The sequence below is a fragment of the Geospiza fortis genome, unplaced genomic scaffold (genome assembly GCF_000277835.1).
Source record: "Geospiza fortis unplaced genomic scaffold, GeoFor_1.0 scaffold166, whole genome shotgun sequence".
NCBI classification, from domain to species: domain Eukaryota; kingdom Metazoa; phylum Chordata; class Aves; order Passeriformes; family Thraupidae; genus Geospiza; species Geospiza fortis.
In genome coordinates this window covers 6164876-6187933 of record NW_005054310.1, presented here as the reverse complement: position 1 = coordinate 6187933, position 23058 = coordinate 6164876, and the positions used below count along the sequence as shown (strand labels likewise).

The 23058-nt window shown below is 38.0% G+C and overlaps 1 protein-coding gene across 2 annotated transcripts in view; it reads right to left on the bottom strand.

The window, feature by feature from the left end:
• Positions 1 to 2498: 2498 nt before the first annotated feature.
• Positions 2499 to 23058, bottom strand: part of MDM1 (Mdm1 nuclear protein) — a 21142-nt gene continuing 582 nt past the window's right edge. The window contains exons 2-15 of one of the 2 annotated variants that reach the window (XM_031055593.1): positions 22619 to 22724; positions 21119 to 21471; positions 20588 to 20704; positions 18689 to 18832; positions 17002 to 17135; positions 14755 to 14854; positions 11652 to 11690; positions 11111 to 11286; positions 10461 to 10742; positions 8586 to 8731; positions 8366 to 8466; positions 7219 to 7459; positions 6076 to 6144; positions 2499 to 3842 (exon numbers count right to left, since the gene is read on the bottom strand). In XM_031055593.1, coding sequence (XP_030911453.1) covers positions 3736 to 3842; positions 6076 to 6144; positions 7219 to 7459; positions 8366 to 8466; positions 8586 to 8731; positions 10461 to 10742; positions 11111 to 11286; positions 11652 to 11690; positions 14755 to 14854; positions 17002 to 17135; positions 18689 to 18832; positions 20588 to 20704; positions 21119 to 21471; positions 22619 to 22724 — 2115 coding nt within the window. In that variant the 3' untranslated portion in view covers positions 2499 to 3735. The remainder of the gene's footprint in view (positions 3843 to 6075; positions 6145 to 7218; positions 7460 to 8365; positions 8467 to 8585; positions 8732 to 10460; positions 10743 to 11110; positions 11287 to 11651; positions 11691 to 14754; positions 14855 to 17001; positions 17136 to 18688; positions 18833 to 20587; positions 20705 to 21118; positions 21472 to 22618; positions 22725 to 23058) is intronic. The other variant, XM_031055594.1, reaches the window with a different exon arrangement.

Genomic DNA, 23058 nt, shown 5'->3' with positions numbered 1-23058 from the left:
ATCTGTTACATGATAAAACTGCTAGTACTTGGCCAACCAAGGTGCTGGGGCTATTTCTTAACCGAGTAACTGTTTATTACTGGATTTTGAATTATAAGACAGTGTGCAAAATTCTGTACAATTCTTCCACTGTTACCTGCCAGAGAGCAAGGACACCAGAAGTCAGATTAGGAGAATGTATTAGTACCTGGGCTCCAAGAATTTTTGAGTGAAGAAGAAAGTTGATGGCTGGTAAATAATTTCATTTCCTTTCACTTTACAGCAACACACACTGGGTTTTGGGGCTGTGGCCCTTGGGTGCAGAGGGGAACTCCAGCTACCTGACACTGGTAAAGCCAAACCTGTTTTCAGAAGGTTGTTATTCACCACATAGGAATCCATCAGCAATTTAGTAGATGTGGATGTATTAACCTGAAAAACCCCTACACAACATACTCATAGTGATTAAAGTACCACTAGATGACTACTTACTGAGTGGCTTTGTGACTTAATTCAGACTGTATATGCAAAACCAGTTAGAGAATCAGAGAGTAAGCTGAGTTGGAAGGGACCCACAAGGATCACCAAGTCCAGCTCCTGGCCCTGCACAGCACCATTCCCAGAGTCACTCCATATGCCCGAGAGCATTGTCCAAATGCTTCTTGAACTCAGACAGGTTTGGTGCTCTGACCACTGCCCTGGGGAGCCTGTTCCAGTGCCCTACCACCCTCTGGGTGAAGAACCTTTTTATAACATCCAACCTAAACTGCCCCTGACACATCCTTAGGCCATTCCCTCAGGTCCTGTCACTGGGCACCACATTGAAGAGATCATGTCTGCCCCTCCTCTTCCCCTCACAAGGAAGTTGCAGACTGCAATGAGGTCTTCCCTCACCTCCCTTGACCAGCTGGCGACAAGTTGGGAACAGCTGAAGACATTCAGACTTAGTGACTGGGTCAGTTATTACTGTGCTGGTTTTGTAAATCTTGACCTTGAGTTGACAAGCTCACAAGGTTGTTTATTCCTGAGATACATCTCCTATTGACAGCTGCCTTCCTCATTTTTCTAAAGTTTCCTTGACAGAAAACAATACCCATTCAGTGCATAGCACACACTTGTAATTATTAATAAAGGGTGCACTTTTGAACATGTTTTTCCACGTTCAGATTGCTTGAAAGCACAACAGGAAATATGTTTGAAGGCTGGTCTGAAATATTTCGAAAAACCAAAATTCCTCCTGAACGAGATAAACAATAGCAGAGAACATGCATAAAGAATTTTACATCTGCTTTGAAGACCACAGCACACACTTCAGAAGCCTGGCACTAGTGTAACTCAAAACCAGGTATTTTGTCTACACTTCCCTTTGAAAACTTCTGTCCAGAAGTAACTCAATTAGATTATTTCAGGCATATACTAGAAGTTGTTTAGATGGGAAATAATGTCCAGTGATGTGTGAGACACCATGAACTTTCATTCCAACATCTAAATTGGTGTGTACCCCTATGCAACAAAAAAGTGTCCCCCCTGTACCATAGCTATTCTCTGCCTGGCAGAAATCAATACACCTGAACCACACTGCACACATCTAACAAACTACGAGCTACCTCAGATGTACCAGACTCACCTGTGCCACTACAGACAACACTGTAAGCAACACTGGCACATATGGTGTCATAGTATCTGCCACTTACAGGCCTCAAAATCAGACCTACACAAAAACTCTTGACAGAGCTGTCAGACAGCCAGGAAAACTAGGCAAACACAGAAAAACAAAGAAAGAGGACACAGTTCATAGAAGTCAATTAACAGGTATCACAGAGAAATAATGGATGATGAGAGCTCTTGGCCAGGAAAACAACATGTTGAAATGAATAATGTAGATAGGTACTGCAAAATCAATGCACCCACACCACAGTAACATATCATCCTGAACAAAAAATATTTTCCCTTTTAGCCATTAAGTTTTCCACTATAAAACTATCATTTTAGAGGAAAAATGGAAATTTTCATCAATGCTGTTGCACATTTTCCCTTTCAGTAGAAACTTTATGACCAATTATAACTTACGCATTAAATGTACACCACAGAACAATCCCACAAGCCCTCGAGATAAAATAAAAGACCTTGATTTGTTTCAAACAAGTCCACTGGTAGGAAGCTACTGTAACATACAATTTCTGGAAGAAGCGAACACCCTTTTCTAACATCATCGGTACTGGACAGCACTAATTCACTCTTTAAATCATTTGTTGGGGACTGACCCTTTGGGCATTGCAGCCCTTCCAGCCTGTGTAGCAACCATCTGCTTTGAGTCACTATTTAAAATACCTGTAGTCAGCTGTGATTTCTAGGGTCAACATATCTACCTTCAATAAATTACTCTTTCTGAAGATCAGCTCTGAGGCAACTTTTCTTGTGTTTCTTAAGTCTATAGATATTCAAGCTGAACAGGTGAAACAGAGAACTAAACAGAGAAGTGGCAATGTAATAGGCTCTGCCAAATTATCCAGCGTAACTTAAATAGAAACAAAGCAAACAACCGTTTTTATTTTCAGTAATATGCATACATAATTACATACAAAATCAAAATGCAATCAAGTGTGTACAAATTTCAAATTGTTCTTGTACAAAATGTTCAAATTAAGTAGTATTAAAACCTGAAGCCACACAGAGAACTGAACTGCTTGCTAGCCACATATTTCCTCTACTTCATTTTAACTCGTCTGCATCACTTCGAAAGATAAAATGAGCTGTCAGCATAAATCACAGACACTTTTCACTGTAACAATCATAATGCAACATGTAACAATCATAATGTAACAATCATAATCTGTCTCCCCAAAAGAGGAAACTAAGATAAGAGGTAATTAAAATATAAAAGTCAAGGAAAAAAACCATTCTTTTGAGTTTACTTAAAGAGATCACCAGTCCTAAATACCTGAGTTTGAAGTGGAGCTGGGGAACACCACTGGTTAAGGTGGCTGAATTTGCTTTTTCTAGAGAAGCTGAAATTAACATGGATCTTAGTCTACAAGACAAGCATTCATATTAGTATAGCTGACAAACTGCAGTACAGTACACTCTGAACTCTGACAGTCATCCTGGTTAAAAAACTGTGGACAAAGAACAAACCATAATGTTTCGCTTTTCTTAAACTCCTGTTTGTTCTACAGTTAATGACACTCTATGTTAGTGTCATTAAGAAATTAGAATTTTTTGGTAAAAAGTTAAAAACAATAAGTAATAAAAGTAAGTCTTTGTTACAGCACTGTGTTATGCTGACAATTCATACAGTAACATAAACACATATACCACAGCTGCCCTTAAGATAACTTGATAAAATAAAGCAACTGAGATATTTGGTGAACGATGGTGTTGCCCCTGAATACTGGTCCAGGTCATACTGCATGACTGCAGCAAATATCTTGAGAAGTCACACACAGGTTCCATAAAAAAGTAATTATCTCAGTGTCAAAAGGTGGCACGGCACTGTAAAAAAAAGCCTCACAAGGCTGCTGTAACATAGTGAATTAAGACCTAACTCTCAGATATAAAGAGCATTAATTTTCAACATCATCAGTTTAAATACTTAATTTTCAATTGGGATGGCAAGTCCTAAAAGTTGAGCCATATCAATGGGAAATGAAAGGGTGCTGTGTGAAACCTACAATCACAATTTTTTAAAATGTACACTACAAGTTATACAAAATACATCATTTTACTGAATAGTTTCTATACAACAGGAAGGAGAGACTACGCCTTGCCCCAGAAATCCTTCCTCTTCTGAGCTCGTTCCAGGATCTGAGACGCAAGAGAACTAGATGCTGCCGAGCGAGCAGAAATCTGAGACAGCCTGTCATCTGTGGGAAAGCAAGGAAAAAAGTAAATAGGAAAATTAAACATACATATTCAAACACAGCTGACATTTTTTGAATATTTTTATGCCCTCTTTCACAATGGATGCTAAAATAGTACCACAATCTACTTCAATTCAATTACTTGGCAACTGACATGCTGGAGGAGAGCCTCACAAGGAAGCCTCTAGTATGTTAGGTAAGTTTAAGAGAGTTACATGCCCACCTCTTGAGAAACTCCAGAATGAGACCCCTGTGTTCACCTGGGAATCACCCAATTCTCCAAGCCACCTTGATCTTTACTGTCCTGTGTCAGAAGACCTCAGGAATTGTTCCTTGCCACTGAAATCTATATAGATTACACTCTGGTAATGACATGTTCTTGAAAGCAATCCACTGCTTCAAGCAAAGCAGACAACCTTAGAATAACATGACTAAAATATCAGAACTCATGCTGCTAAGAAGAGCCCTTCTGTGCCAAATCCAGCTAGTGTGCCAAAAGCTGCTAAAAAGAACGTGTCTTCTGAAGAAAACAGAAGTTTACCACAAAGACAAGAAGAAGCAGGCTTTAGAAATATACTTTTGAAGGATCTTCCTTTGGAATACAGGGTCCATTTCACACACAGTAAAACTCCTAACACTAATCAGTCTTGATGTTGCTTGCCTGATAAAGCACATTATAAGTCTTCAACAGCTTTATTAAAATGTTGCTACAGGTCTGTCAAGATGGGCTCTATGAAAAATGACCTTAATTACACGCATTCTCCTGCAATGGATTGGAAAGAACTGTATCACTAGCTACCAGACATGTCACCAACAAAAAAAAAATCCAGGGAAAAATTCCTCAACTCAATCCAAACAGCACCAATATTCTGTCAGTGTTTGAATTAACTTTTCAGCAGAGTTTCTAAATTCTTAAAATACAGTGAACCTAATAGCCTGTAACAGGATCACACACTATGTATAATAACTATATTCCCACGTATGAGAAAACTGCAAACTGCGCTTCTGCAAACCGACATGTCATTGGAATAACTCCCAGGTTTGTACCTGAACACATATGGGCATACAAAGTATCTGGGAGCTGGCACATTTCACCTGTTTCTGCAAGTTCATACAGTACCATTCAGCTCACAGGGAAAAAAAAAAAAGAAACAGCAGCTACAGCATTTAATCTGTGGGCAGCAATCTGTGTGCAGCAAGCTGCAGAGTACTAGAGGATTTTGCATGTTTTATGCAGTTGCAGAGAAGCTTGGCTGAGCCATCTGCATCCACCCACATATTTTGCAGCCAACTGCAATGAGTAAAACAGAGAATCAGCCTGAACCTTGGTTAAAACCCAAGGAGAAAAGAAGCGCCAAGGGGTACAAAAATAAGCTTTTGGTGGTATAACTATAAATAAACTGCAATCAGATTCATATATAAACCTGCTCTGCCATAGTCTGAGCTGAACCAGACACAGGTGATTGCAACTAGCACAGCACCACACCAGGCTCAACGTCAGACACCACACTAAGAAAAAGTGTAGGGCAGATACAGTGCCTTTGGTTGACTCATGCTACTGATAGAGTTTATTTGTGTCTGCCCACAAAAAGGCCAAGAAGATGCAGCTGTGCAATGGCTGCTCTCGTAGATTAACTTTAAAATAAACATTAAAAAAAATCCCAAAAACAGCAATCAGAATAGCAGCATGCCATAAGCACCCCTAACACCCTAAGCAGAGGACAGGTGGGAAAATTAAAGTCAAGAGGGATCATTTCATGTTGCACATCTGGGGCTAAAGTCGCAGATGCAAAACCTTCATCCTGAAGTTGTGGTACCTTTAAAGTTGCAACCGAAGTTACTCCAGCTGCAATCTGGGCCATGTTGCAGTTTCCTTTGGTTGCTATCAACACAAAAGCTTAAAAATGTGTGGGCAGGAAACAATTTAAGGTATGGACCCAACCAACCTACAGTAACCATATGGAGAGCCACAATGGTCTGCTAATTTTCAGCCACATTTAATGGTTTATTCACATTCCCTAAACCTTCATATTACTACTTCAGATACTAAATTGAACTACTTCAGATTACTAAATTGAACATGTTCAAATTACTTTGATAAAAATACACTGCAGCTATTCAGGCAAACACATAAACCAGTATTACTGCATTCAGAAACATCTCCCATTCATGCGGAAGTTAAAATTTATTGAGGCTACATACACGATTTACAATAATACTTTGGGACAAGAAATACCTTCATCATTACGGTTTCTTTCCCGAAGGGGCAATTGGAAAGTTCTTACTTTTGGACTGCCAAGATTCCCTAGGACAAAAAGTCAAAAGGCACAGATTGGAATAATTTCAAAATAGATCAAAGATAATATTTAATTTTAGAACATCTAAAAATGTTGTAACATTATTTCCAAAACAAGAGTCTTATCAAGAGCCCACATGAAAATTCTACCAGACTCATTTACCCTAGAATGAGGTAAAATAATCTTGCTCCACTGCATTCTTCTCAAGACACCATTCTTTGGTACATGCTACAAGTCACTTAATGAACTGCACTCAAGGTGCAGAACTAGAAACCAGCACAAATTCTAACCTTTCTGAGGAAATTCTCTGCACTTCAGAGAATTCAGGAGTCTTCCTGCTTAACGTGACAACTGCTTGTTCTGTTCTAGAAAAGAAACACTACTTTTTAGCTAATCTCTGTAATCAAAGGACCAAGAATTGTGGGACCTGAAGCAGCAGTGGAAAATCTTACCAGAATGGAGACTAAGGGGACAAGGAGTCATTTCCTTATCAAATTTACATCCCCAGTACCCTTAAACATTGTTAAAAACTTTTGAAATGCTTCAGTACAAATCTCTCCTCAGCCAAGAAAAGGTTTTTCTCAATATCCAATAAACCTTATAGAGACAGTTTTCTAGTTTCCTTATGCTGCAGAAATAATTTTAAGCAGCTTACCTCTCGGAAATCCACAGCTCTTTCAAACTATATGACAGAGGTCCCACTTAAACACTGCAGTTAGCAATTGCAGCTGGAAGAGTGTCACACCATCCAGTTGCAGCTTAAATATTAAAATTTGGAGCTGTTCATGCTAAACCAAATTATTCTCATGAGTAGTATTTATTGAAATTAATAAAGCAAAATCAGACAACTAACTGATCACTGTAATACAGTGATATCAGTGGAATCTGAAACTAAGGTGGATGTTTGCCCATTTCCTCAGCAAGACTAACCAACCATATAGTTAAAAAGCTTTTGTTTTTAAACCGCACAATCTTTGTAGATACTGTAAGGCAGCAAGCCCAGCACCTCTTGGCCTAAGCACTGCACAGTAGTCACTTACATCCTGCATCAGTCTACCACAGACTTAATAAACAAAACCCACCATTATGCTGGAATTCTGGATCCTTAAGAGTCCCTTGAATACGATGAGAGGGACTCCAGCAAGGCACAGAGCGGCTTTTTGCCGACTTTGACTGCTCCTGATGGGCTGAAGCAAGAGGAACTTGCTCATCAGCAACGCTGTTAGGAGGCCACTGATCCTGCCTAAGTGGCAGAGGATCCACAGTTCCCAGCCCAGCAGGTGCAGAGTTAAAGAGTGAAGTGGCTTCCATTTTCACATCAGGCTACAAACATAATAGAAAGAAAAAAAAGAAAGGATCAAAAAAAGCACAAAACCACAACACCTCATATACAGCCTCCAAGTTCAGACCCTCACATATGCAGCAAATGTTGACTTTACACTTTTATACTTCTCATGCAAGTACTAAAAGAAAAAGTATTCCAAGTTTGTGAGTGTAAAGAAAATATGTTCCTAATAAAAAGTATTTAACAAGGACTGAAAGCAATCTAATCAGGTCAAACCAAGAGCTTATTTTCTAAAAGTGTGATTTTTTAGATTTTACAACAACATAACCAACTCATGCAATTGTGTCTGCTTCTGTTACAGAACTTACTGCACAGGATGTATGCAGTCAAATGGTAGCTCTCTTTGCACAACACAGTACAAGCACAACTGACAAACAACTACCAAAATTTTGAGGATAACAACTCCTAGATGATTCTATTTTTCTTGTAGTAACTACCAAAGTTGCAAGTAAAGTAAAAGCAGCGCAAAAGTAAAGGCAAAGTGAAACTACTATGGTACACTAACCTATCTTTTAAATAAGCACCCAACCTCTCCCTCTTGAGTTTCTTCCAACTCAAGCAATCTACAGTTGTGCCCTATGTCAATGGCTACAATAACATTAAGGGGAAATTCTACTGGCAACCTTTTTATTTTTCTGTAAATGGATCCTGTGCATTTAGCCAAAGAGGCCAAAATGAAACACATCTAATCTCACTCCAGTAGTCTCAACTCATTTGTTTGACACCCCAAAAGTATTCAGACGTGCCTTTTTTAGTCACAGATACTGACAATTTTAAGACAGCAACTAACAACTAAAGAAAAAGATTTCTTAAATAAATTATTAATTATTAATTTAAAAGAGCATTCCTAAAATTCATCACGGTAAGTCTGCTTTCTGGCTCACCTGGAAGGACTCTTTTTTTGTAGGGTTCATTGCTGAGTTTTGCCTTCTCTGTGGTGAAGATGAAGACTTGAACTTAGAAGTAGATGCTAGAACAGTATCTCCTATTGTATTGGAAAAGATGGAAAATGCCTTATTACATTAAATAGCATAATAAATTAATTCAATTATGTATTTTTCCCTAGTTCTTGAAATATTGCTTTGCATTTACAAGTGTTTTTACCAACAGCTGGGGTAGTGTGGTTATGATGAGTCCTTGGGGCTCCTGCAAGAGCTCTCAGCCTCAGAGTAGGGTGCTTGCTGCCTTTCCTTGAGGATACAGAAGAATCTGACACAGCTGCAGAACTGTTCAATACTAAGGCATTCTCACTGGAAAAAAAAAAAAAACGAGTAATGATTAAAGGATTAGCTAAGGAAGGACTCAGGAGTCTTGCACTCAAGCTTTGTTCCAATCCATTCCTACAATGAAGCCCAAGGCAAGACAGTTAAGGCCTTAACACCCCAATAGCCTGTAGCTAAAAGGCTACAGGGGAGTTTTGCTTGCCAAGGGGAGTCCTGGATTCCAGCTCTTAAGCCTCAATTTCTGTATTTTGAAGAGTCTCAAGCAATAAATTCAGGCTCCCTTTGTCCTGAAAAACCCTGAGCATACTGCTGCACAATACAGAGGCTCAACAGGAGGGCTGGAAAACTTTGAACCCAGAAAAATTTTGAACATGACTGCTGCCTTAGAGGTGGGACTGTGAGTTTGACATTCTTCAGTCCATGTAGTAGAACTGAAGCCAAATATCCCAAATTTCTGTAATGGCTATAACCCCTAGGTTATTAAATACACATCATAATATGATGTAAATATATATATTATACATTATATATGTATATATAATATACATCAGCACTACCACCTCTGCCTCCAGGTGCATTTCAAAAGAGGTGGCAGCATATCCACAATGTGGAGAAACCTGATTCTATCAGTACATGACAGACACATCTAGGCAAAGGATTCCTCATTTCCAGCTCTCAAGAAGGTGTAACATGCAAGCATTAAGCTGCTCTGCATGGCTGAGTCCAATGCACATCCCAGAACACACAGAACCCCACTGCAAGACGACAGAAAATGGACAATGTCCATCAGAGACATCTATGAACTAGACTATCTCTAGAATTAAACAGAAACTTAGAAAGGTTTCTAGATGGTGGTTTTGAAAGCCTGCATTTAATATCTATTCAAGTCTAACATCTCAATTTTTTTTGGTTTGAATACACGGTATTACTCCAAATGGAGACAATTACAATTTCTTACCTTTGACTAGCGCTGCAACACCAAAAATAAAATGCAATCAGGAATACAAGATGTGTAGCTGACATGGCTACAATGGTTAAAGCTATTCAGAATTAGATGTCTATCAAACTAAAATATTGTTCTACAAAAAAAAGATAGGCAAAATTTGCACAGTAAAAAGCCAGAGACTTCTGAAACTAGATACAATTTGGATCTCTCAAATGTCAAATACTGTACTATGCACATACTGAACTGATCTCCCAATATTTGTACACACCCCTCCACATTTTTCCCACTGCTTAGTAACATAACCACCAGTGATTACTGGATATTAGTTATTTTTCCTCCTAAGTCCTTAATCTTTGTCCATGAAATGTTTTAAGAAAAATAGAAGCCTAAATGCAATATTAGCATGTATGCTGTCCTATCAAATTCTACACTGTCAACTTGAAGCAAATAGTGAGCTTTACTTTTTACTACACTTGGCTGCTGTGTAATGAACAGTCTGTTCTAAGAGGCACATACTGCATATTTCATAGTTGTGGAGAAAAATATTAGACTCATAAATGAGTCTAGAAACTTCTGTCTTGCAAGTTAGAAATCCAGTATCTTTAAACATAGGTCCACTTCCATCAACCAGTTCAGTGTCTTAAACCTTCTCATTCCTTATCATACTGTTCAAAACATAAGTACTACCACACCAAATTACACTTTCTTTAATACAAAAACTATTTAACCTACAAATGTGTATAATATATACATATATATACACATACACACATATATATATACACACATCAAAAAAACATTCAGTTTTACCCTTCAGTTTTCTTATCTTCTTTAGTGTCGTTATTATTTTCTTCTAACTGCTGGGCCATGACTGTAGCCTGTTCATCTGACTTTTCTTCCTCTTTCTCTTCTGTTGATTGTTGATCTTCCCTTTCTTCACTACCTTCTGGTTCATCCCAAACTAAACGTCTTTTGATTGGAACAGTTAAAGCATCTGACATGTCTTTCTTTGTGCTGTCCTGATGAGCTTGCTCTCTGGAGTCAGGTTGCTCTAGCACTTCAGGGCTTGCTGCAGCCTCTTTTTCAGAAACACTGGGTAAGAAAGAACACAGCATTTTGTACCTCTGATTTGCACAATACACATGTGTCTACACAGAACATATTCATCCAGTTCAGTTCTTTGCAAGAAGAACAGCTCAGACATTACAAACTAGTATGGTTGATATGATGAATGGTTAAATTGCCACTACAGTTTTATTTGATGCTTAAGCACATCCCACTTTCAAACTAGATTTTATGAAGACTCTTTCCAAAAATGCAGTGTAAATTAGGGCTGTATTTTCAATTTAAAAGCAGATTATGAGAAGTACTCAAAAAACAACTATTTCCATACAAGCCTATATTCAGCATTTTGCTCAGTTTCAAAGCTGCAGAATAACAGGCAGGAATGACAACCTTACCCAGCAAGATCTAGTGCTCTGATGTTGTTGCTGATTCCTTCTTCTGAGCTGGAAGTTGAGGACACATCCCAAAGACTGTTATTATCAGACAGGATCTGATTGAAATGGTATCGGGAGAAGTGTGTTCCCTCTACTCGTTGCCTGTAAGCCTTTGCTCTTTCTCGAAGCTCTCTCACCTACACATCAAGGTTTTGTAAGTTTCACAGCTGTTTAAACTTCACTATTAGGCTACTATAAATGTTTGCATTAGCTACTGGCAGCTAAAAGAGAAAAGCAAGTTATAATACATCATACAGGGCCAGCCACAGCACAAACATTGCATTGCATGCCACATTATGTGTAAGAAGAGGAAAGCAAATATAACATATTCAGTAAGCATGTTTGAGCCATGAAGCCAAAGCAAAATTGGCAATTATTCATTCCATGAGCACAAAAATTTATGCAGTAACTATGAATAAGTTTAGTGCTGGATTCTAGTTTTTCCATCAGCGCTCAGACACAGTGCTCCAAACACTGAAAGAGGAATTTGGATGCAACCAACCTCCATATACCACATGGAATTTAGGGTGTTTTGAGATGCCTAAAGAGAAGAATACAGAGTTATTTTTAAATTTCTTATTTTTCCTCTCAACACTCAAAAGTGATATTGTTATCTTTGTAACTTTAGTTCAGGCTAAGTAAGAAGCTAAATACTAAAAACCTGTCAACACAGCTCTATGCTGCCTCCCTGAGATTCAATAAAAAGCTCTCTAACAAGTACAGTCTGCACTGGCATTCCACCAGTTTTTGCCAAGCTTGAGGAAATGAATTTATTTTTCTAAATATTAACACTCAAAAATACATTGCCACTAATTTATGATAAATTCAAATCAACAGATCTACCTATGTTTAACACTGAGTTTGTATGCTGCAAACACTACAATTGTCTGTAGCGACATAAACATTAGTGAAAAGTTAAGATTAATACAAGAACTTTAGGTGCTATTGTATGCAAGACATAGCATCAACATTATTCCTTCTAGGCTATCAGTAACTACAAGAATGAGATACAAAACTGTTCAGGTCTCAGTTTTACTCCAAAACAGTAAAAGTGATAACCCTTCTCTTCAAAGATTATACACCATCATTTTTACAGTTAAGACCATTTAAACACTTGCTGTCTTGTATCCTTCACCCAAACACAATTAAAGTGCAGGGAGAAAAAGCAAAACCAAGAAGTTTATGATTAAATTATTAAAAACAATTTTGTGATATTGTGTGAATATTCTGACTTATTAAGAAATGGTCTACAGGAAACAAGTATTTGTCAAAGAGCAGAAAAGTAATTACTGACATTTCCTCTACCACACTTTTATAGTTTTTCTTTTTTATTCTTCCTTCATGATAGATTTCACATCATTCCTCTTGCAAGGAACAGAGTTACTGAGCTAAACTCAGCTAATCCCACTAAAAGTCACAGGATGCAGCAGATGAATATCCAGCTTACATCCTACAATTTGACCCACTAAACTTGCAAATAATAGCCCATTAAAAACATAGGCTTGTCATTTTCAAAGAATTTGAAGTTTGATATGCAAGTGATTTACTGGATTACTCACTTGAACTAGAAGAATAAAAAATTAATTATGATAGCCAGAACAGAAGGAATGTAAATCCAGAGCAACAGGGTACTGCAAGGGGAGGAAGAATACTAAGTCTCCTGTGAATTGTGAAGAAGTACAAAGGACAACCATCTTCTTCAGCAACTTAGCAGGCAGCACTAACTCAGCAGGACATAGGCCCTAGGGAGTCCAACTGCAATTACGAATTGCCCACATTTATTTTTCAAAAGCATAATTAGAAAAGACTTTTTTTTTGGTCAACAGCTGAAAAGTACCCTAAATAATAAATTGCAAAGAAGCAGCCTACAAATAATCACTATGGCTAAGGTCACACCAGGATTCCATAATGGCATTTGCCTGTTTGGACTCAGAACTTCAGAAAGCCTGCTTTGGACAGAAAGTCACCCACATGCCAAGCAACTTCTTTCTAGTTTCCTGCAAATCCTTTTTCAGCAAGAAAATCTCTGTGGGAAAGTCTGATACACTCCAAACATATCTTGACAGTGTGGGAAATCCTTGATTTTTCATACACTCTAATTAAATGCCACATGTAAAGCTGAACATCCATCTTCCACTTGCAGTCTTCTCATTCTTTCCCCCAACTGTACTGCAGTGACTCCTCCCAGCTGACTGTGCCACAAACACACCATATCCCAAGGCTCACCCTTTAGTTGCCTACCACTCAATTGCTCTTAAAGCTGAGCACTGCTCCTCATTGGTTTGAATGTTTCATGATGCAACATCAACAAATTAAAGTATTATACGCCAGAAAAATGACATAATATTCTACAGCAACATTCAGTATACCACTTAGGCTGCATGCAATAGTTCATAACATTTTGCAATCTTAGTTACAGTAAATCTAATGCATATATCAATGCATATAAAAATTAAAATACTGCTTCTTTTCAGTCCTCTAACATCCTCTTGAGGCTATTTACAAAGAATGGATTGTCTCATGCATGCATACACAAACTCAGATTATGAATCATCTCATACTTTAATATACTTTAAATATTGAGATCTATTTCTCATTGTGGATTCTGTATATATTCTGAAATTCTTCCTTTTTGCTAAAAGCAAAATTACTTTTTAATATTGATATTAAATCTAGCAAGAAAACACAGAACTGAAAGCTACCAGACTACTCCTGCAATTCTCAGAGAACCTTATTTTCAAAGAACCTATATTCTCAAAGCCCAGCACCCTAGAACCACTTCCTCCAGTTCTATCTTCCACATCACCATGGTCCAGAGTGATGAAGACATTCACATTTCTAAGTATTTGCCACACAGGTGCCCTACAAAGGCTCCCTCTATCAGCTCACAAAGGCTCCTCTGTCTTCTCTATCAGGGAGAAGACGACAGTGAAATCGGAGTTGCAGAGCTAGCTCTGGCAGCTTCTTAGCACACTATTAATGGTTTTGATTTCCTTGACTAACTCAGGAATCACACTTGATAATGCTAAGAAATGTTGTGGTCTTGAGCTACTCAGCATTTTCACAGTTCTGTCAAATGACTTCATGTACAGTATAACATGGATTGCAGTTTCTGAATAAACTAGAAGAAAATACACAGACTGAAACTTGCAAGAAAAATTCTCTATTTTATGTTGCGCATGACAGAATTCAGTAGATTGCATTTAATAGATTCAGGCATGGTAAGCTACCAAACTGAGCCTGACCATAAAGCCAACCTAGGCTGATACATTTTGGTTTTATTCCCTTGGAATCTCCTATCATTCAGCCCTGTATTTTGAACGCTTCTGCTTGTTACAACTGGGCTGAACATCAAGAATAACACTACCTGTCACAAGAGACTGTCCTGAATGATCCTGATTGTACAGGAAACAAAATTTCTCCCTCACTTTGGAGGTTACACTTATACTGACTTGTCAGAATCTAACTGTCTTTGCATACTCACCTTTGGGAGCTTGAGTCATTAGCACTACAATCTCAAAGCTGTATCTTATAAATCAAAGTTTTTGCATCTAAAAATCAAACTACAAAGCATACTTGGCTTCAGATTTTCTAAGAATACTCACTTGGTTGTGAGCTTTACTCTTAATGCGAGACCAAACTCCGTCTTTGTAGAAATACTGGGCTGGCGACAAAAATTTTGACCTATATTCAGTGTTCATCTTCCTAAGAAATCAAGAATGAGAAAAAAAAAAAGAGTAAAGTTTGATATCCAAAACACTCTTTAAGAGCACTTTTAAAGTTACTCAACAAGCATAAATATACTTGCACCTAAATGCCAGTGAGACACAAAAACCACATGCACAAACAACAAATCAAACCAACACAACAAGGAAAGCTGTGAAAAATACTCATTCACAGTTGGCAGTCCTTCAAGTACTTACTCCTACTGGTTTTTCCTTGCAACACCTCCACCAGAAGCTTTTGGCCTGACAGCCAGAACATAATACACACATCAGCCTCAATTACTTCAACACAAAGTGTGGGACCTTGATTTAAGTCACTGATGAAGGCACATTTAAGTAAAAATGCATGGTTTGGCATTAATGTGTCTGAGACATTTCCTTCTATGAATTCCATTTTAAAGGCTCTCTGCATATGGGTGGGGTGAGCTGCTGGGGCTAGAAACATCTGACTGCCAGAACATTGGTCAGTATAATTCATCTCTGTCCTACTGGCTTTGATCTTCAAAAGGCCTCAGTACTTGAAAAGATGGGTTCATTTTTCCCTTCCGCCACACACATACAAACACAGAAAAATTAACATCATGTAACCTATACCAGGCAGTAAGCAGTACTTCGAGTCCTTAAGCACTGAACTGTGGATGTATCAGCTTAAATCTGAAGATACTTTTGGATTTAATCATGCTTCAGAACATTACCAACTTAATTTTTATATATACAGCACAGGGTAGAAAAGCCCAATTTTTCAATCCTTCTTCAGAAATAGGTCATACAAGTGTGAAGTCAGAGAATAAAATGGACGTTGTAAAAAGAAAAATGTGAAGGTCAAAAAACCCTTTATGTTCAAAATTTCTCTTAATATGTCCTTTTCTTTAAAACTGACAGAAATCCTTCACTTTTGGTTGCCAAACCAATGGATTAGCACAAAAAACACAATACTGTTGAACCTGGATCCCAGTCATTCTGCTGCAAAAGCAGGCCATGCATTGCAACACAGCTTGCATACAAGTAACAATCCTGTCTGCATATTGAGAACTTGCACATTTTTACAGCTATTTGCCCAGTGATCCAGTGATTTTTAAGATAATTTTGTCTTGTGCTACTACACTGCAGCCATAAGAGGCAGAAATTTGCCTTTAAATGAAAAGAGCCCCGGCAAATGATCAAGAACTTTTTGCACATTACTCACTGCAAAATTGACTACAATCTACTGCAAATAGTATGAAAACCAAGTAGTTAAAGGTTTTAGCTATCTATATTCACTCACTTTTCCATAAACCTATTTTATTTCATAGAATTTTGGGTGATCATTTTGTAATCAAATCCCAATATCCACCACCATTTAGGCAGGTAAGTCTCCCCTCCCATCTTCAATTTAATGCCTTAACACTGCCACAAAGAATGAAAGCAATTGCTGGGGCATACATTAAGCACAAATACAGGAGAGATGGAATAATCTATGCATTTTAAAGCCTACATCTTGGCTTTTATTGCTCTTGACATATCTCAGATGTGTATGAAATGGAAATACAAGTTCAATTTTTGCAATGTAGGCCATGTGGCAAAAATAAAAAGATACTCTGATAGCACTCAACAACATACAATTTCACTTCATTTCCATGCTTGCCAGATTACTCTAAACAGGACAGATTTCCTTCCTTTACCTTGTGTGTTTGCTTTTGTTACTCAGGCACACAAGGCTTTACAGATCAGAATAAGCAGATATCAAGTACAATCACCACAGTTTTAAGGTGTGGAGTGGGCATAGTAGATAAAGTAGCTTGAAAGGTGACTATGACTTCCAAAGCACCAGTTGAAAGTCTAGCAGCAGCACTGCACAGATTCTATTTCACTCATGTTGTATTCATTACTACTACTGCTATTGCATCACAAAGTTCAACTGAACAGGAGTGGTTACAAAGCTTCCACTTTGCTGCCCAGAGAAGAGGATGCAAATTAACATCAGGTTAACATCAGATGTACCCACAAGCAGCTCAATCTCAGTGCTGTGAGAAGCATTTGGCCCTGCAACTGCAGCATGGTGTGGTTAAAGGTCCATAGTCCATCATCCTAAACACTGGGCCACTGTACACCTACTCACTAGTCTAGGTTTTCCTATTTTATACATACCCACGACTTGTATGTAAAGTGAGGGGTTTTGGACTGATATGTTGCTTATTATTTTGTTTAGGATGTTTCTGTTCTGATTTCCCTTGTTTTGTTGCATCTTCTGCTGGTTTTTGAAACGGTTCTTCCCTCTTACTCTAAGGCAAAGATAATTTTAAAAATACCACATTAGCTAACAATCTGAAAACTCTCATATTTCTTCTGACATCAAGCACTTGCAAACATTTAATTTTTGTGTTAGCTGTTTTGAATATTTAATACAAACAAGAATACCACATTCTTTTCTAACACAAAAATAAACTAGCAAAATGCCAAAGATTCAGTGAAACATTCTGCTAGCTAGATGATCTATTTTGACCACTTTACAGAATTACTACTTCAACATGAAACACAGAAATAATACAATATCTACACATTCTAACCTGAGTCCAAAAGGTAAACTTTAAAATATTTATTTTGTTTTATAAATGTTTAGATTTATTTGCTTGGGTTTTACACCAAAGATTTTTCTTTCCTGATTATTTCATTCTTTCAGAAATGCAATGCATGACTTCTGATTATGCTAAAGATCTTCACAGGTATTGTTCAAATTCAATTTAAAAAAAATTAGAAGCCCACCAAAATCCCCCAAAAACCTTTTCAAGATACTCATCAGAGACTAGCTATTGGTATAAACAAAAGGGTTTTTAGCATTTTTACAAAAATTCCCTTCTCATGACTCCTCTTACTTTATTTATTAGTTGTTCTCAAAAAATGACCTGAAATTCCAATATTAAAACCAGATAAATGCTTCTTGAAAGCCTCAGGCTTTTCAAGCTTTTTTTCATATCTACTAAGAGGGAAAAGGGGACATAAAATTTCTCATCCCCAGATGGGATTTAAAGAACTGGGCAGATCTGAGTTTTAAATGATAAAACCTCTAAGCCAACAATCCCCTCAGAAGTACCAATGGCTTAGTTTAAACCAAGGCACCACATGCTAAATACACCTTTAGGCCAGCAGTGCTCCTAATGAACACCTTGTCTCACAATGGCCCTTTCTGTTCTGTCAGCAACGGAGGTGGGTGGTGAGGAGACTCAGATTAACTGGGAGCATCACACAGCTGGTACAACCCAGGCCAGAAGATTCCTAAAAAACCAGAATGACAGCTTTTTGGAACAGGTCATAAGGGAGCTGACTCAGAAAGGCAAAAAAAGGAAGATGTATGCCCAGTGGAAGCAAAGTCAGGTGACATGGAAAGAATACAGAGATACTGCTTGCCACTGTGGGGAGAAAATTTACTATCTCTGATTTATGGAATTCAAAAGTTCCAGACCTCCCATCTAGCCCAACTGCACACTAAGATACAACACTAGTACCAATCAGAGTATAAATCAGAGATTTAGATTGCAGAAACTATCCTAACTACTAAAAATAAAGTGTCAATTTGGAACAATAACAAAAAATAAAATCACTTCAAAACTCAGAAACTTAAAACTGAAAAAAAATGCTCTACAGAGGATCCACTACAGAGCCTCCAAAAAGCAGAGCTGTACAGAATTATTTTCAGTCTTTTACAGCAAAACCACTACTGAGACCAATAGCAACACTAAATAATTTCAACCTAAACCCGCCCCCATACAGAATAGATCACACTGCAGAACTATTACAAAAGCTTTTCTTCCTGGGAAGTATTTACTTGCTAACACACCAGAAATTCTTTCTCTTCTGAACCATCTCTCTCTTGTGGACTCTTAACAGAAGGAGACCCCTTGGAATTTCTCTCATATGCAGCTTCAGAAGTAATGGCAGGAGGTTTAACCGGAGGTATGGATTTCTTTGTGTTGCAAACCAGCTGCGTGGGAGGAAGAAAACAAAACAAAGAAAAAAGTGTGATTTGTCTACCTTAAGGCTAAATTTTCAAAATCTATTAACTTATTCACACAAATACACTCACATGTGAGCAAAGAGAGGTCATCTGTAAAAATACAGCATGTGTAGACTAATGAACTGCTAGGAGAAAGTAAAGAGAAATTGAAATACATTGAAAAGTGACCAAGACAGACACAGTTAAACCTGTGTTCAAACACTGTTCTGACTGAAATTTACTATCAGAGGTTTTGTTTATTTGTTTGTTTTCTTTTTAGTTCACCTTCAGAGCTGTATGCAGGATCATGGTTTTTTAAAGGCATGCCATAAAACTTCCATATGAGTCTTTAGTATACGTCCTGTCCATAAGTAACAGAAAACTGCTCTGAGTTTTAGGGCTAGAAGCTTAGAGCTCAGGCAAATTAAAATCCACTCCTTTTCAACTAACATAGTATTATAAATCAAGGTAGAGAATTTGCCTCATATGTGGTCGTGGGGTTCCAAATTTGAAGACCGTGCCATATGCGAGAAGCATACATTTTCCATAGATTTGCTCTGAGAATTTAGGTCTCAATTATAACCTAACTTGGATAACTTTGATATTTTCACAGAATCTCTTCAAGGGAAAGGGATTGTCAGTATTGAGGTATATTCTCAGTCACATCAACAGTGAACAATAACAACTTGTTAATATGTGTAATTTTTATAATTAAATTTTCCCTAGGTTCTACTTATCTAAGTATAGTGCCTACAGACTTATTGTCACTGCTTCTTCTTCTTCTGTGTAAGCTGTGGAAACAAGTCTTTCTTCTGAAAAAAGCACAATGCTCACAAGCATTAATAATTAAATGATCAAACTGATTGCACACAGAATCAAATGGAATTCTCTTTGACTTTTTCCATAAGGTGACTTTCTGGAAACTGCCTCTCCCTCAAAAGGTCCTTTGGCTTCTCTGTAGTACTATCATGTATTTCAGTGAGTTTTCCTTGGATAAGGGGCTGCTGGGAAACATATCCTGCAGTAAATCCACCTGTCCTTGGTACTCCAACAGAAAAAGACAGGACAATGATTATCTTAGTTATCAACATTTATTGCCTCTGAAAGATGTTGCTGAAGAAAGAGAAGACAAATGCAGAAGTGCCTGCTTTACACTATGTAATGACCTAAAGAGTGAGTCTCCTAAGTATCCTAAGTCTTCTAAGATCCCAGTAACAGTTAATTGGAAACACAAAGCAGTCTCACACTCAGTTACTCCTTGTGGTCTCACCAGAAAAAGCAGCATTTTCAGCCCTACAAAGCCCAAAAGCTCATGAGATGTATTAAAATGTCACAAGACTATCTTAAAATCAGAAAACTCCACTTTTAAATATAAGCTGTTCTCATGAAAGAATAAAACACTAGAGAAACACACTTTAGGGCTTAGAAGTGTATGTGCACAGAGATGGAGACTGAGAATAAGAAACACAGATAAATCAATGCAAACAGAAGAACAGGAAAGAGCAAAACATACGGCCTAAGGAGAACAAATACTTAGGCCTGACCACAGTGAAGACTCACATGGAAACAAATCCAATTATGCAACACTTTTGTATAGGTGTGAGAGAAAAAAAAAGGTAACAACATTAAAGTTTGTCGTTCCTCCACCAGAAGAGCAAAAAAAGGAAATCTTCTTGAAAGGAGAACTCTGCTGATACATAAAAGAAAGTATACTAATTGGCTTTTTGGATTCTCTAATGTTACCTGTTCAGCTGCAAGTATTGGTGACTTTACATGAGGACTCTTCCAGACAAACTGGCTTTGATATTCAGAATTTCTGGGGATATTTACATCTGCTTTCCTCTGAAGGGCTCTGTGAAACTGATGATGAAAAATAAATACAATGATTGTTCCCTTTCCTGCAGTATTTTGCAACTTAAGCATCTTTCAATACACACTTTCAAAACAATGGTTTGGGTTTTGGTTTCAAGAACAAAATGAATGACAAGTACATTTTCTCATTATAGTCAACTACCCCAAAAATCTATATATTATTGGCTAAATCCTTGTTGAATTGAAATCAGCAGTGATGATACATTCTGGAGATGCAAAGGAAGAGCAAATTCTATTGAATTAAGAAACTTACTATTCTCCCAACAAAGAAGGTTCAAGAGTATCAAAATACAAAACCAAGGAAAGAGAGAAACAGTTCAACAGGAGAGTCTGAGCATGGGTATGAAATTACTGTTAGTAATTTTTAGACTGGTCAATTAAAAAAAAAACATATTCCCTTACCCCATTACCCATTTTTTCAGATTCCTTTTTTGGAGATGAAAATGCTTCATTTTGATTTGGTGGAGCTTCTGAGGGTGATTTCTTCATGTTGTTCTCTGCAAGGGCAAGAGCTATTTCACCACCAGAATCTACCACATGTGACTGAACTTTTGGGGGGAGTCTGGGTCCTTCTGGTGTTTCAAGTTTTTCCTGTTTCCCATTATCATTGTTGCGGTCAGTGTGCAACTCTGCAGCTTCAGTCTCCAGCTGGTCATTCAAATCACAATCTGCTGGCCATTCAAGGGACTTTGAAATCTGTGGATTATGGTAAGGTACCCTTCTCTTGGAAATGAACTTTGGTTCTCTCGTGATTCCTGAGAAAAAGCCATACTAGATTTAACAGAAACATTCACTGAAGACATAACATCACTCTATAACAACAATAAACTGAAATCACACAACTGATTACTAGAAAGCTTGGAGCAGTGACAGACTATGAATTACGGACATGGCTGTGAAATTCTGTGTTTTTTCCTATCTGCAAATGACTTTCCACTAAACAGAGAGGAACATGGTGCTCCAGAACCATGTTGGATTAAACCCTATAAAGCAAAAATGTTCACAGGACAACCCTGTGCAAATTGATTCTGGGAGATGAACAACAAGAAAACTAACACAGCCAGTGAAAAAAACGTGGTTGACCCACGTTATTGCCAGTAGTCAGTTCTTAATTACAAGGCCATAATTTAGAACACTTATTATTGTAAGAATGAATGCATTGTACTCTAATTACACAACTGCATAGTGCAGTTGCAGTGAACTGCACCACTTTTTTTTTACTCTGCCTTGCGCCACTACAATAATTACTACTTTTTACTACTCTTTTACAGAGCACTGCAGCTGTCATCACTCTTCAGCTTACTCCTCTTCCTCAGGTCCGTATAGGTCTTTCAATCTAACTGCTATTTTCTTTTCCTCCTGCTTTCTATTCCCACATTTCCCTGTCATGATAATGTCTACAATCCTTAAATCCTACACTACAGTATCACAAGGTTTTCGCTGTAGTGGCTGACCTTTCAGTTAGCTGTACCTGTTAAGTTCATAACAATTTTACTCTATCAAACTTTGCCCCAAGTTATTCTCCCCTGAGAAACAGGATTTTATTTACTATTTCCATACATCACAAATAAACCAATCCCACCCTCAGCACATCCTATATGAGTTAACACTGCACCTGTGTTTCCTGTTTGGATCTGAGTTTATGCTGTATGTCAGAAACCACTTTTTTTTCCAAGATTTATATGAATACCACTAATTGAAAAGAAAGTTTCAGTGTAGCCATAAAGAACATGAAGTTCAAAAACGCATTCTATCTAAATGATGACCAAGCCTATAGTTTTAATTTAATTACGAAGTGCACAAACTGTAAACAGCGCCAGTTCACTGTGGCCATGCACTCGTCACAGCGAAGCTTTCCGGGCCTTGGCTGCAACCAAGAGGGCAGCGTCCAGGGGCACTTACCAAACTGATCCGACCGAAGTCCTGCCCACAAGGATTTCTGCTGTTGGGACGGGCTACAAAACTCTGGGCTTCTCCATTTGAAGTTTCTCTTGTATTCACTCAGTCCCTACAGCAAACAGAGAGGAGTCTGTCAAACCACCGGTGCACATCCTGCTCCACTGCTCCCGCCGGTAACACATCTCCAAGGGGAGGAAAATCACCAACACGCTGCCGCAGGATGAGCTAAGCCAGCAGGCTGCTCTGCATCTTCCAAACCCACCCCCGTCGGAGAACTAAAAGTACTGCTGAGAAAACCGGGAAGCATTTCATGCACCAAAAAATCATTTAAAATTTTAAAAAACCAAAACCAAAAACATGTATCTTATGTCTTCAAGTGAATGGTTTCAAGAAGAAGCACAGCCTGACCCCGCCGTCACCCGACAGAAGGACAGAACTCCTTC